This window comes from Acipenser ruthenus, chromosome 1 (assembly GCF_902713425.1).
Source record: "Acipenser ruthenus chromosome 1, fAciRut3.2 maternal haplotype, whole genome shotgun sequence".
Lineage (NCBI taxonomy): Eukaryota > Metazoa > Chordata > Actinopteri > Acipenseriformes > Acipenseridae > Acipenser > Acipenser ruthenus.
Genome location: NC_081189.1, coordinates 4,217,221 through 4,232,064, shown reverse-complemented (window position 1 = coordinate 4,232,064; position 14,844 = coordinate 4,217,221). Strand labels below are relative to the sequence as shown.

Sequence of the window (14,844 nt, the reverse complement as noted above, 5' to 3'; positions counted from 1 at the left end):
GCCTGTTTTTATATATGTGCTCATATCCAACCTACAGTATAATCATGTTGAAAGGACATTTTGTTATATTTTGAAGAAAAAACAAACACACTCTTACAATAAATGAAGGGCTGTATTTTATTATTATAAAAAAAGATGGGCTAGATGTCATCAAAGAGGTCTTCTGGGTCTGGGGTGCTCCTGGCTGGGGTTGCACATTCCTTTGGTGGCTGACTGCTGCTGCTTGATTTCTGCTGGGCGGAGCCCGACCTGGAAGAAAGGAGGAGATTAGACCAACAACAGCATTTACAATACAGGGTGCCCATATTTTAGGCAGACTGTGCTGTTATAAATGGTTCACACAACACTGACTACCTACACCACACATCAAAATGATCTGAATGTGCTTAAAGGCATTTCACACTTGAAAGAAATCGAGAGACAACCAATACAGTATTACAAATTATGCCTATGATACTTGACTTATGTGACACACTGTAAAAGAAAGTAAAGCATTTTAATGTGCTATTTAACTCTGCATTTGTTTCCAGTTAACTTCTGAAGCGTCTCATATCAACCCACTGCTAAGAATCTCAGTAGATTTTGTCTCCATGTAATTAATCAAACCAGAAGTTCCCTGACCATCCCCATATGAAATCCACCTGTAGCAGTAAAAGTATGGTCTGCAAATCTCACCCATGAATGTCATTGCTGCATGCAAAACTAAAAGCTTAGGCCTATGCACACAGCTACAGTGCTTGCAATACATAAGCTGATAATCTCAATACATTATATATTGTCCTTAGAATTAATTTATGCTGCAAAAACGTGAACTTAGGTATGGGTGCCTCCACTACATCACCATCGCTGAGTCAGGCATCCACAGCAGGTAACGCATGTATGTCTAATGACATGTGAGAGAAGAGACAGCTACAAAGTAGCAAAACCTGGAAGATTACTTTTCAACTGCCTGACGAGACAAAAGACACAGGCAAAAGTAGCAGAAGACCAGATGCAGAGCTACATATTAGAAGAGCAGGTAGTTGAGACAATGTGGTTCTGTTACTGTTCCAACATTAAAGTGAACATCATTCATTTACTTTATTCTTCTGCCAGAACATCCAGTTGGGATGTTATCCAGCAGGTGATTTCATCTTGTTTGATTATTACACCCATTGTGTCAGCAAAGAAAACCTACAAGCGTAACATGTGAACACAATCATGTCACCACCGAACAGATGGGATTTTATCATGGTTTATTATTTATTTGAACAACTCTAAACTGTCATTAACACACTTTTTCAGAAAGAAACAACACATCCCATAAAGTTACCAAACCAGACATCTCATTTAGTGTCATGTATTATTATTTTTTTGTTTATTTAGCAAACGCCTTTATCCAAGGCGACTTACAAAGACTAGGGTGTGTGAACTATGCATCAGCTGCAGAGTCACTTACAATTACGTCTCACCCAAAAGACGGAGCACAAGGAGGTTAAGTGACTTATTCAGGGTCACACAATGAGTCAGTGGCTGAGGTGGGATTTGAACCTGGGACCTCCTGGTTACAAGCCCTTTTCTTTAACCACTGGACCACAAAGCCTCCTATGTTGATTATCATTAGTTTTCAAATTGCAATTGGTGTTTTTTTCTGTTGAGAAGAGAAAATTGTGCTAATGATGATCTTGAGTAAATAGCTTTGAGAATCTTTCCCATTGTGTCCCTGTGAAAACGTCATCATAAGTCACAGATCTATCCCCCAAGACAATATTGTTCATGCCGTTCTCCAATGTCCTGCTGTGTGTGACTGTTTTCCATGACTGTGGAGGTCTGGTACTGGGATTTATCAGTATTCATGTGCAATTATCTGGAAGATGTTTCCAGAGCCTCTCAACACTTATATTTGTATTTTAAAAACATACTGTTCCTACTACTCAATCTGGTCATCCTACAAGCCTCTGACTCATTTTCATACACACTATAAACAGTACTGTTAGTTTTACCTTTACTTTGTAAACAACACACATGGATCATTAAACCTTTGCTTGGGTAACATCATCACAGTAAATGTACTTCCTTCATCTCCAGTAAGTCATACAGAAACATAATCTAGCTTTTTGCAAAAGTTACTGGCAACCCTGTCTGGCAGATGTAACACTATATTGATAGCAGGGCTGGACAAATCCACATGCCCTGTTAGCGGTCCTGTTTGTTAAAACTACAATGCTGAACCGTGTTAAGATGTACTGCAGTAAATGAGCCAGCAATCGGCCCTAACTATGATTTGTTTGTTAAAATGGTTAGGGTAAGACTTTATTGTAGCCTGGAACCCTTCCAGCAGGCAATCAACGAAGGCCTACAGACTTAGGTAAGACCACATTGCTTATTTTGTAGATTTGGTGGGGTCTTCAAACATTTAACAATTAATATAGGCTGCCAACTGAACATGAACATGTACGCTAAGATCTATCATTTTATAATGTCGTGGTGACTAATGAAAACTCACTGTGGGAGAATGGGTTGACTTACTGAAATTAATGTTTGTTTATTTTCTATTGGCGAGCCCCTGTAACAAGCTTTAAAACAATACTCACATGAGCTCATCCTCCCCACATGGAGAACAATAAGATCAGATCTCACTCTCCTACTGAAACCCTTTCTGAACCAATATTTGAATATTATGAAAGCTTGAACCCAAGTTATTATTATTTATTTCTTAGCAGACACCCTTATCACCCTATAACAATTGTTACAAGATATCACATTATACAGATATCATATTATTTGTTTTTATTTATTTATTTATTTTTACATACAACTACCCATTTATACAGTTGGGTTTTTACTGGAGCAATCTAGGTAAAGTACCTTACTCAAGGATACAGCAGCAGTGTCCCCATCTGGGATTGAACCCACGACCCTCCGGTCAAGAGTCCAGAGCCCTAACCACTACTCCACACTACTGAACTTGCCATCTCTTCTGGCTTGTGTGGTTTACAACACTGTCCACATGGCTTCCATGGTTCCATTGCAAGTAGTTTTCTTACAGAGTTTCACTTTTTGCACTGATTTTATCCTTACTAAACATCTTACACATTGTTGGCCTTCAGGCAACCAATACTAGTCCAGAAGCACTCAATGCCACTATTCCTTCAATATCTTCATTCTCTTGTCTGGAAAATCTAAACCTGATTCCGTTAGGTTATTATCATAACCCTGCTTCCCTGAAATAGAAATGTAACCATTACAGTATGAGTATTTAACTTGTAGACACCTGAAACCTGAATAAGATATACCAAAGCTGCTCTCTGAACCAGTGACAAAGTCATGGCCCACCCCCGAGGGCACAAACAGACTGCGCTCACAGATCTCAATCGGCATTTTTCCTTCAAGCCTGCTACAATCATGGACGCAGTGATCTTGAAGGTTAATGGTTACATTTTTATTTCAGGGAACCAAGGTTATGATGGAGGGGGAAGTTGGCCACCTCATAGGCAGTCCTGATCGTGTCTGCTATCCACTAGGACAGCTGCTGCTTAGACAGAGCTTGACCATGGGACTCCAAATTTTCATCCTGTCAACATAGTACGCCAGAGCCCGCACTGGGCAGAGCATATGAAGCTGCCGCTCTCTGTCAGACTGGATAGGAGGTGGATGGAAAGCCTCCAATTCCACAGACTGGTTCACATGGAATGCCGAGATCGTCTTCAGCAAAAAGGCAGGATTGGTACGGAGCGTAACCTTTGTCCTGGCCTCTGTAAAAATTAAGCAGACATTCGCTATCGAGAATGCCTGCATCTCACTCACCCGCTTTGCGGAGGTGATGAACTTTAAGCAATAAAGCCGCTTTAAATTATATAAATTTCGGCTCAGCTGAATGCAGGGGCTCAAATGGAGGCTTCATGACCGCATTAAGCACCACGTTTAGCCTCCAGCAAGGAACAAATGTCCTTCATAGGCGGCCCGAAGACGCCGAGACCCTTTCAAAAATTGCCCCGCCAAAAAGTGAGCTCCTAGGGAGACTGAGTCAATTTTGACATGGCAAGCTGAAACAGCTGCCAGATAGACCTTTAACATGGAGGGGGATTTCCAAGTACGCTCCTAGATAGGCCGTCTTAGAAGGCGTGAACTGGCTCTTTGCATGATTCACCATAAGGCCCATGAGACTGAGAGAAGTCTGCTTGTTAGAATGGACTAACAGCATCAAGATACTGTGGTTGAAATTGCTTAAAGCAACAACAAGCAAGTATCTCGGTCCTGTGCAGTGCTGCTGAGCCCAGCAGCTGCACTTGCAGCACGTGTGCAGACCACCACGAGACATGTCTGCATGTAGAATCTGTAATAAACACAGAAAACACAAAAAGAAAAAATAGTTTCTCAATAAAAGCAGTAATAAAACAACTACATTAATAGTATAAACCATCTCGTATGGTGCTAAAAGCAAAAACGAGAAATAAAATAAGCTCCAGCCGGGAGAGCACAAAGTCAGCCGACTTAAGCTGCTGGATCCCTGAGAAGGAGCGACTGAAGTCGTTGACTTCACATGGGGCACAAGGCCGCAACGGGACGTAACAAGCAACAGGCTGTAGTGCACACAATACGAGATTTCCACTACATGAGAGTAGGTGTTAAAACTTCATGCTGCTATTGGACTCAGCTCTTGCCAAGATAAGCTCCAACTAAGACATAGCTTCTTTTACTGTAAACTAATGTGATCCATCTGCGTTTCCTTCCATCTGATGATGTAGCTATCCTTCTGCTTGGTGTTGATGGCTGAAGTGCAATTCTGGCTTCAGGGATCAGCCTATTTTGCCTCCCTGACACATCAGCACACACAACGGCTGCAATGCCGGCTCCAGTGCGGCCTCCCTAGCGCATCAGCATGAAAACCGTCTGGACTGAGCTGAGTAGGGTACTTCTCTGGGGTCTTCAAGTAATTTGAGTAATTAGTAAGTCAAGTAATTAGTAAAAACTATTACAGCCAGTAGTTTAATATCACATATAACGTGTAAAAACACAATAAATGCGAAATATATAAAGATAGACGCAACAATGTTCAGGTCAGTCTTGAAACATGTCAATGAGATCTGAGAGCGCAGTGTTTTTGTGCCCTTGGGGGCAATGATGGCTGCATCACTGGCTCACACACAGCAGCTTTGGCATATCAATATTGCGGGTCTTTTGGAAGTAAATACCCATATGGTAATGGTTACATTGAAAGGGAACTTCATGTTAATGCAAACCAACACCATCAGCTGGTTTCACAGAACCTGGTTAGCACTAATCTTGGACTACTACCCAATGTTACTTTAGGTGGTCCGAGAACAGTGCTAATCCACACACACACACACACGTGTGTGTATATTATATATATATTATATATATATATATATATATATATATATATATATATATATATATATATATATATATATATATATATATATATATTGTCAGTTAACAATTTGTCAGTTAACAATCAAAGCCACCCTATGATCAGGAAGAGGTTTTAATGCAACTTTTACAATAAAATGTTTAGTGCTCTTGAAGCCCTAAGGAACGGGAGAGAGTCATCCTTGTAGAATTCAAGATGTGTCTGGTATCACATGACCTATAAAGAAAGTGAATGACCGCTATTAGATTAACTAACACAAGAAGAAAGTTCGCCTGCCGGAACTATTTGAAAAAGAATTCAAACAACAAGCAAGCTTCTCCTTGTTTTAAAAATTGGGAGTTTAAGATTGCAAAAAAAAAATAGTTTGTTGCGGTGCGTAGACCAAAACATAAATTATAAAGAAATCCAAAAAAGGTTTGCACTCAAATTAGAAATGAATTCCTTTATTTTAAATGAAAAACATTTTTAGAAAAATGTGCAACGAACATGTTTCACCCGTAGGCTTCATCAGCGTTCACAGGTGCCTGTGATACCGGGACCTTTTAAGTATGTATAATTACTCAATTAGCAGAGATGATAATCATTTCAATCAATCACAAACAATCAATAACATATTATATTCAACATAACACAACATGTTTTACATTTGAATAATCCTAGTCATTCGTTACATGAACAAAAAATGAATGGCATATTACACAATGTCTATTTATCAAACAATATATCGATGTCATACTTAGGCTAACACAGGTTAAAAAGAGTTATACTAATAACCCAGAGAATATAGATTGGAGCTGAATGCATACAATTAAACAATTAATAACAGTCATTATTGAACATTAAACAGTAAAGACACTGATTCATACCTAAACGAAACAATAAGTCTAATTAAACGAACTAGAGATATGGAGATAATTAAAAGTCTTCATTGAGTCCCTTAGGCATTAATGTGTTTATCTTAAAAATCCAAAACGTTTCTCTTCTCAATAATTTAACAGCAACATCATCTCCTCTTCTACTTACAGAAACAGGATTTTAGAAATCATTCAAGAGGTTCAAAAGGTAGCAATAACCACATCATCTCAGAGAATAAGCATGTGTTTTTGATATTGTCTGCACTTTTTGTTCAGTAGTTTAAATACAAACTTTAAACAATGAAAAAGCCTGTCCAAAAAGATAATACTGTTTTAAATTACCCTGATGCAATGTAAACCATTTGTGAAACCATGCCCTTCGAATACAATGAAGCCTATTGATTTAATACGACTGTCTCTTTCCAAATAAGTGAAATGCCCAAAGGGGAAGTGACTTTCTTTCAGGCTCTTACTGAAACTGGGGATCCTGTGATCACCTACGGCATGACAAACACATTCTAATATACATTCTGACAGTAGGGGCTGTATTAGGCTCCCTGTGTTAGCTGCCTCGTACACTTTTCTGAAATGTGTTCTTCATTGTGAATGTTACTGATAGTGAATGCCATTTGTTACATTACTTAAACCTTGACTTATTTATTTACCTGCAAAGCAGTAGCATTATTTTTTTGAAATACAGTGGCTCTCAAAAGTAGTCACCCCCCTTGGACTTTTCCACATTTTATTGTGTTACAACATGGAATCAGAATGGATTTAATTAGGAGTTTTTGCCACTGATCAACACAAAAAATGTCAAAGTGAAAAATAAAATCTACCAATTGTTCTAAATTAATTACAAATACAAAACAGAAAATAATTGATTGCATAAGTATTCACCCCCTTGAGTCAATATTTGATAGAGGCACCTTTGGCAGCAATTACAGCCATGAGTCTATTTGGATAAGTCTCTACCGGCTTTGCACATCTGGACATTGCAATTTTTGCCCATTCTTCTTTGCAAAATTGCTCAAGCTCCGTCAAGTTGGATGGGGACCTTTGGTGAACAGCAATTTTCAACTCTTTCCACATATTCTCAATTGGATTGAGGTCCGGGCTTTGACTGGGCCACTCCAGGACATTGACCTTTTTGTTTTTAAGCCACTCCAGTATGGCTTTGGCTGTATGTTTGGGGTCATTGTCCTGCTGGAAGATGAATCTTCTCCCAAGTCCCAGGTCTCTTGCAGACTTCAGCAGGTTTTCCTCCAGGATTTCTCTGTACTTTGCTGCATCCATTTTACCCCCTATCTTCACGCGCTTTCCAGGCCCTGATGCAGAGGAGCATCTCCATAGCATGATGCTGCCATCACCATGCTTCACGGTAGGGATGGTGTTCTCAGGATGATGTGCGGTGTTAGGCTTGCACCAAACATAGCGCTTAGCGTTGAGGCCAAAAAGTTCTATTTTGGTCTCATCAGACCATAGAATCTTCTTCCACTTGGTCTCAGAGTCTCCCACAAGCCTTCTGGCAAACTCTAGCTGAGATTTGATGTGAGTGGCTTTCTTTTTGCCACTCTCCCATAAAGGCCCGTTTTGTGAAGCACCCAGGCTATTGTTGCCGTATGCACAGTGTCTCCTAGCTCAGCCGTGGAAGACTGTAACTCCTTTAGAGTTGCCATAGGCCTCTTGGTGGCCTCCCTGACTAGTGCCCTTCTCGCCCGGATACTCCGTTTTTGAGGACGGCCTGTTCTAGACAGATTCACAGTTGTGCCATATTCTCTCCATTTCTTAATAATGGACTTTACTGTGCTCTGGGGGATATTCAATGCTTTGGAAATGTTCTTATATCCTATCCCTGATTGGTGCTTTTGAAGAACCTTATTCCGGATTTGCTTTGAATCTTCCTTCGTCTTCATGATGTAGTTCTTGTTAGGAAATGTACTAACCAACTGTGTGACCTCCCAGAGACAGGTGTATTTAACCTGAAATCACCTTAATTGCACACAGGTGGACTCCATTCAACTAATTATGTGACTTCTAAAGATAATTGGTTGCACCAGAGCTTATTTAGGTGTGTCATAGCAAAGGGGGTGAATACTTATGCAATCAACTATTTTCTGTTTTATATTTGTAATTAATTTAGAACAATTTGTAGACTTTATTTTTCACTTTGACATTATGGACTTTTTTTGTTGATCAGTGGCAAAAACTCCTAATTAAATCCATTTTGATTCCATGTTTAACACAATAAAATGTGGAAAAGTCCAAGGGGGGTGAATACTTTTGAGAGCCACTGTAACTGCAGTGCAAAAAGCTTATCTAGCTTTTGAAACTGTATTGAAATTTTCCACCAGCAAATGCATTATTAATTAATAGATACTGTAGAAACTCTCAGAAATATTATTAGGATATATTAGGTACAGCTCTCCCCGCAGTCTATGAGTCTACAGATCAAAAGACCCTGTCGACACAGCATGTCATTGAATCCAGCAGGGGTGGGAGAAGTGTCACCATGCAGCTCTCTACCAAACAAGAAAAAAACCTTGTAAACTACTGTAGGCTTTTCCCGTGGGCTTCCGGCAGCAACAGCATAGTCTCATCCCTCTGATGAACATTATTTTCTGTTTTGTACAAATACAAAACAGAAAATAATTGATTGCATAAGTATTCACCCCCTTGAGTCAATATTTGATAGAGGCACCTTTGGCAGCAATTACAGCCATGAGTCTATTTGGATAAGTCTCTACCGGCTTTGCACATCTGGACATTGCAATTTTTGCCCATTCTTCTTTGCAAAATTGCTCAAGCTCCGTCAAGTTGGATGGGGACCTTTGGTGAACAGCAATTTTCAACTCTTTCCACATATTCTCAATTGGATTGAGGTCCGGGCTTTGACTGGGCCACTCCAGGACATTGACCTTTTTGTTTTTAAGCCACTCCAGTATGGCTTTGGCTGTATGTTTGGGGTCATTGTCCTGCTGGAAGATGAATCTTCTCCCAAGTCCCAGGTCTCTTGCAGACTTCAGCAGGTTTTCCTCCAGGATTTCTCTGTACTTTGCTGCATCCATTTTACCCCCTATCTTCACGCGCTTTCCAGGCCCTGATGCAGAGGAGCATCTCCATAGCATGATGCTGCCATCACCATGCTTCACGGTAGGGATGGTGTTCTCAGGATGATGTGCGGTGTTAGGCTTGCACCAAACATAGCGCTTAGCGTTGAGGCCAAAAAGTTCTATTTTGGTCTCATCAGACCATAGAATCTTCTTCCACTTGGTCTCAGAGTCTCCCACAAGCCTTCTGGCAAACTCTAGCTGAGATTTGATGTGAGTGGCTTTCTTTTTGCCACTCTCCCATAAAGGCCCGTTTTGTGAAGCACCCAGGCTATTGTTGCCGTATGCACAGTGTCTCCTAGCTCAGCCGTGGAAGACTGTAACTCCTTTAGAGTTGCCATAGGCCTCTTGGTGGCCTCCCTGACTAGTGCCCTTCTCGCCCGGATACTCCGTTTTTGAGGACGGCCTGTTCTAGACAGATTCACAGTTGTGCCATATTCTCTCCATTTCTTAATAATGGACTTTACTGTGCTCTGGGGGATATTCAATGCTTTGGAAATGTTCTTATATCCTATCCCTGATTGGTGCTTTTGAAGAACCTTATTCCGGATTTGCTTTGAATCTTCCTTCGTCTTCATGATGTAGTTCTTGTTAGGAAATGTACTAACCAACTGTGTGACCTCCCAGAGACAGGTGTATTTAACCTGAAATCACCTTAATTGCACACAGGTGGACTCCATTCAACTAATTATGTGACTTCTAAAGATAATTGGTTGCACCAGAGCTTATTTAGGTGTGTCATAGCAAAGGGGGTGAATACTTATGCAATCAACTATTTTCTGTTTTATATTTGTAATTAATTTAGAACAATTTGTAGACTTTATTTTTCACTTTGACATTATGGACTTTTTTTGTTGATCAGTGGCAAAAACTCCTAATTAAATCCATTTTGATTCCATGTTTAACACAATAAAATGTGGAAAAGTCCAAGGGGGGTGAATACTTTTGAGAGCCACTGTAACTGCAGTGCAAAAAGCTTATCTAGCTTTTGAAACTGTATTGAAATTTTCCACCAGCAAATGCATTATTAATTAATAGATACTGTAGAAACTCTCAGAAATATTATTAGGATATATTAGGTACAGCTCTCCCCGCAGTCTATGAGTCTACAGATCAAAAGACCCTGTCGACACAGCATGTCATTGAATCCAGCAGGGGTGGGAGAAGTGTCACCATGCAGCTCTCTACCAAACAAGAAAAAAACCTTGTAAACTACTGTAGGCTTTTCCCGTGGGCTTCCGGCAGCAACAGCATAGTCTCATCCCTCTGATGAACATGCCAGAGTTTCAAGTTGGCGTAACTTTAAAAATGGATCTTTGTATAATCATACTGTTCCTCTGACCCAAAGATTATGAAATGCAATTTGTTCTAACTTCCTTTTGTCCTTCTCAGAAAACGTGTTAACAGCTATAACTGTGCACTGTAAAACATTTATATTTCCACAAAACCTCAAAAATCACTGGCGTATAGACATTATTTACTAGTGCCATCATTATCTTTAAATATATTCTGTGATACATATGACATGCACATTTTCCCAAGCCTTTTTCAATACTGGTGGGAAGCCATCACTTACCACCAACATCCTTTGGTTCACCACCACAGAATGTGTCCTGACCACCAAATAGAAAAACAGATCCATGTATCATGCAATTTGTAAACCATACTTGGGATTAGGCAAAACAGCACCTTTTGTTTTTTACTGCCACAAAACGTTGACGATTAAAACAGTTCATGCATGAGTCTCCATCAAGGCCATTTAAACCTATGGCAGTGTGCGCCCCTAAACTACCGCTGCAGAGAGCCTCTGTAGGCTTAAGTGAACAAGAAAACTAGATGTACTTACCCTGCAATCAGAAAAAGCCACAAGGATTTAGTAACACAGCACTGTATTGTTATCAAGTAAAGACACAGAAATAACCACAATGTAGACCACCAACATTTCTGCATGGTTAAGTTATTACTCTTAATTAGTTGCTCTGCATAATAGATGCTAAACACCATATATTCTCTTTTGTGCTATTCCCCACAGTTCAAAACCAGATTCAGGACTGCAGTTATAGTTTCTAAAAACAAACCCAAATGACACAGTGGTGTCAACACACAGTCAAAGTGAAACATAAAAAGGTATACAAAAAAAAACTGGGGGAATTTAGTAATGGTTTAAAAATACTAGACATGTGGGTATCGAAAAAAACGTCTCCCATGTATTGATTGAAGATATTTGAAAAAATATATTGAAAGATTAATGGTTTTATTGACAGACAGATAAGCTACAGTGCCGTGAAATAGTATTTGCCCCCTGTCTGATTTTCTACATTTTTCACATTGTATTTGGTCAGATTTTTCTGTGGGTTGTAGTAGTATATAGAGGGAGTCTGAGAGAAAAAAATGACACCAAAGTTTGGTGCTTTTTTCATTTGTTTGATGTGCAAGGTAATCAAACATGCAATCTTCAGGTGTGAAAAAGTTATTGCCCCCCTAGTTAACTCAACCCAATTAAAAGGGATAATTAGGGTCAGCTGTTTGAGTACTTTGGTTAACAACCAGGCCTGATTTGGACCAGCCCTGCCCAATATAAATCTGACTAACTTTGGCCCTTACCATCAGAGTGAAGTTGTCAGCACACAGGTTCTAGAGGCACATCATGCCACGAACAAAAGAAATTCCTGAAGACCTCTGGAAAAAAAGTTGTTGATGCCTATCAGTCTGGAAAGGGTTACAAAGCCATTTCTAAGGCTCTGGGGCTCCACCGAACAACAGTCAGAGCCATATTGTCCAAATGGAGAAAGTTTGGGACAGTAGTGAATCTTCCCAGGAGTGGCCGTCCTGTCAAAATCTCTCCAAGAGCAAGGCATAAAATCATCCAGGGATCTGCAGGCCTCTCTCGCCTCGGCTAAGGTTAGTGTTCATGACTCCACCATCAGAAAGACACTGGGCAAAAATGGGATTCACGGCAGAGTAGCAAGGCGGAAACCATTGCTCACTAAGAAGAACATGAATGCTCGTCTCAAGTTTGCCAAAAAGCACCTGGATGATCCTCAAGAGTTCTGGAACAATGTTCTATGGACAGATGAGTCAAAAGTGGAACTTTTTGGCCGACATGGGCCCTGTTATGTCTTGTGAAAACCAAACACTGCATTCCACAGTAAGAACCTCATACCAACGGTCAAGCATGGTGGTGGTACTGTCATGGTTTGGGGATGCTTTGCTGCATCAGGACCTGGATGCCTTGCCATCACTGAAGGAACCATGAATTCTGCTCCGTATCAGAGAATTCTACAGGAGAATGTCAGGCCATCCGTCAGTGAGCTGAAGCTGAAGCGCAGCTGGGTCATGCAGCAAGACAATGATTCAAACGAGAAATTTAAAGTTTTGGATTGACCTAGTTAAAGTCCAGACCTAAACCCCATTGAGATGTTGTGGCAGGACCTGAAACAAGCACTTCATTACTTATTCACACGGGGGCATTGGGTGTTGCATGACTTTCTTTAATAAATAAATGAAATATGTATCAAATGTTTGTGTTATTTGTTCACTCAGGGTCCCTTTTATCTAATAGTAGGTTTTGGTTGAAGATCTAGAACATAAGAACATAAGAAAGTTTACAAACGAGAGGAGGCCATTCAGCCCATCTTGCTCGTTTGGTTGTTAGTAGCTTATTGATCCCAGAATCTCATCAAGCAGCTTCTTGAAGGATCCCAGGGTGTCAGCTTCAACAACATTACTGGGGAGTTGGTTCCAGACCCTCACAATTCTCTGTGTAAAAAAGTGCCTCCTATTTTCTGTTCTGAATGCCCCTATATCTAATCTCCATTTTTTCTTTTTTCAAGTCAAAGAAGACCCCCGGGTTGACATTGTCTATACCTTTTAGGATTTTGAATGTTTGAATCAGATCGCCGCGTAGTCTTCTTTGTTCAAGACTGAATAGATTCAATTCTTTTAGCCTGTCTGCATATGACATGCCTTTTAAACCCGGGATAATTCTGGTTGCTCTTCTTTGCACTCTTTCTAGAGCAGCAATATCCTTTTTGTAACGAGGTGACCAGAACTGAACACAATATTCTAGGTGAGGTCTTACTAATGCATTGTAGAGTTTTAACATTACTTCCCTTGATTTATATTCAACACTTCTCACAATATATCCAAGCATCTTGTTAGCCTTTTTTATAGCTTCCCCACATTGTCTAGATGAAGACATTTCTGAGTCAACATAAACTCCTAGGTCTTTTTCATAGTTCCCTTCTTCAATTTCACTATCTCCCATATGATATTTATAATGAACATTTTTATTGCCCGCATGCAATACTTTACACTTTTCTCTATTAAATTTCATTTGCCATGTGTCTGCCCAATTTTGAATGCGGTCTAGATCATTTTGAATGACTTTTGCTGCTTCAACAGTGTCTGCCACTCCTCCTATTTTTGTGTCGTCTGCAAATTTAACGAGTTTGCTTACTATATCAGAGTCTAAATCATTAATGTAGATTAGGAATAGCAGAGGACCTAATACTGATCCCTGTGGTACACCACTGGTTACCTAACTCCATTTCGAGGTTTCTCCTCTAATCAGTACTTTCTGTTTTCTACATGTTAACCACTCCCTAATCCATGTGCATGCATTTCCTTGAATCCCTACTGCGTTCAGTTTGAGAATTAATCTTTTATGCGGGACTTTGTCAAAAGCTTTCTGGAAATCTAAATAGACCATGTCGTATGCTTTGCAGTTGTCCATTTTCAATGTTGCATCCTCAAAAAAGTCAAGTAGGTTAGTTAGACATGATCTCCCTTTCCTAAAACCATGCTGGCTGTCTCCCAGGATATTGTTACCATATAGGTAATTTTCCATTTTGGATCTTATTATAGTTTCCATAAGTTTACATATAATAGAAGTCAGGCTTATTGGTCTGTAGTTACCTGGTTCAGTTTTGTCTCCCTTTTTGTGGATCGGTATTACGTTTGCTATTTTCCAGTCTGTCGGTACAACCCCTGTGTCAAGAGACTGTTGCATGATCTTGGTTAGCGGCTTGTAAATAACTTCTTTCATTTCTTTGAGTACTATTGGGAGGATCTCATCCGGCCCAGGGGATTTGTTTATTTTAAGAGCTCCTAGTCCCTTTAACACTTCTGCCTCTGTTATGCTAAAGTTATTTAAAACTGGATAGGAACAGGTCGACATGTGGGGCATGTTGTCCGTGTCCTCCTTTGTAAAAACCTGTGAAAAGTAATCATTTAATATATTTGCTATTTTTTTTTCTTGATCTATGATTTTGCCATTTGTGTCTCTTAGACATTTAACCTCCTCTTTGAATGTTCTCTTGCTGTTATAATATTGGAAAAACATTTTGGAATTGGTTTTAGCCCCCTTAGCAATATTGATTTCTATCTCTCTCTTGGCCTTTCTAACTTCCTTTTTGACTTGTGTTTGCAGTTCCAAGTACTCTTTCTGTGTGCTTTGTTTTTGGTCCCTTTTAAACACTCTGTAAAGTGCCTTTTTTCGCTGAATATT

The 14,844-nt window shown here is 39.8% G+C and overlaps 1 protein-coding gene across 4 annotated transcripts in view; it reads right to left on the bottom strand.

Moving 5' to 3' along the window:
• Window positions 1–14,844, bottom strand: part of LOC117973484 (DNA repair protein XRCC4-like) — a 153,593-nt gene continuing 138,749 nt past the window's right edge. For 3 of the 4 annotated variants that reach the window (XM_059033267.1, XM_059033385.1, XM_059033202.1), the window contains one exon: window positions 100–249. In XM_059033267.1, coding sequence (XP_058889250.1) covers window positions 141–249 — 109 coding nt within the window. In that variant the 3' untranslated portion in view covers window positions 100–140. Of the gene's footprint in view, window positions 250–14,844 lie in introns of all 4 variants that reach the window. The other variant, XM_059033324.1, reaches the window with a different exon arrangement.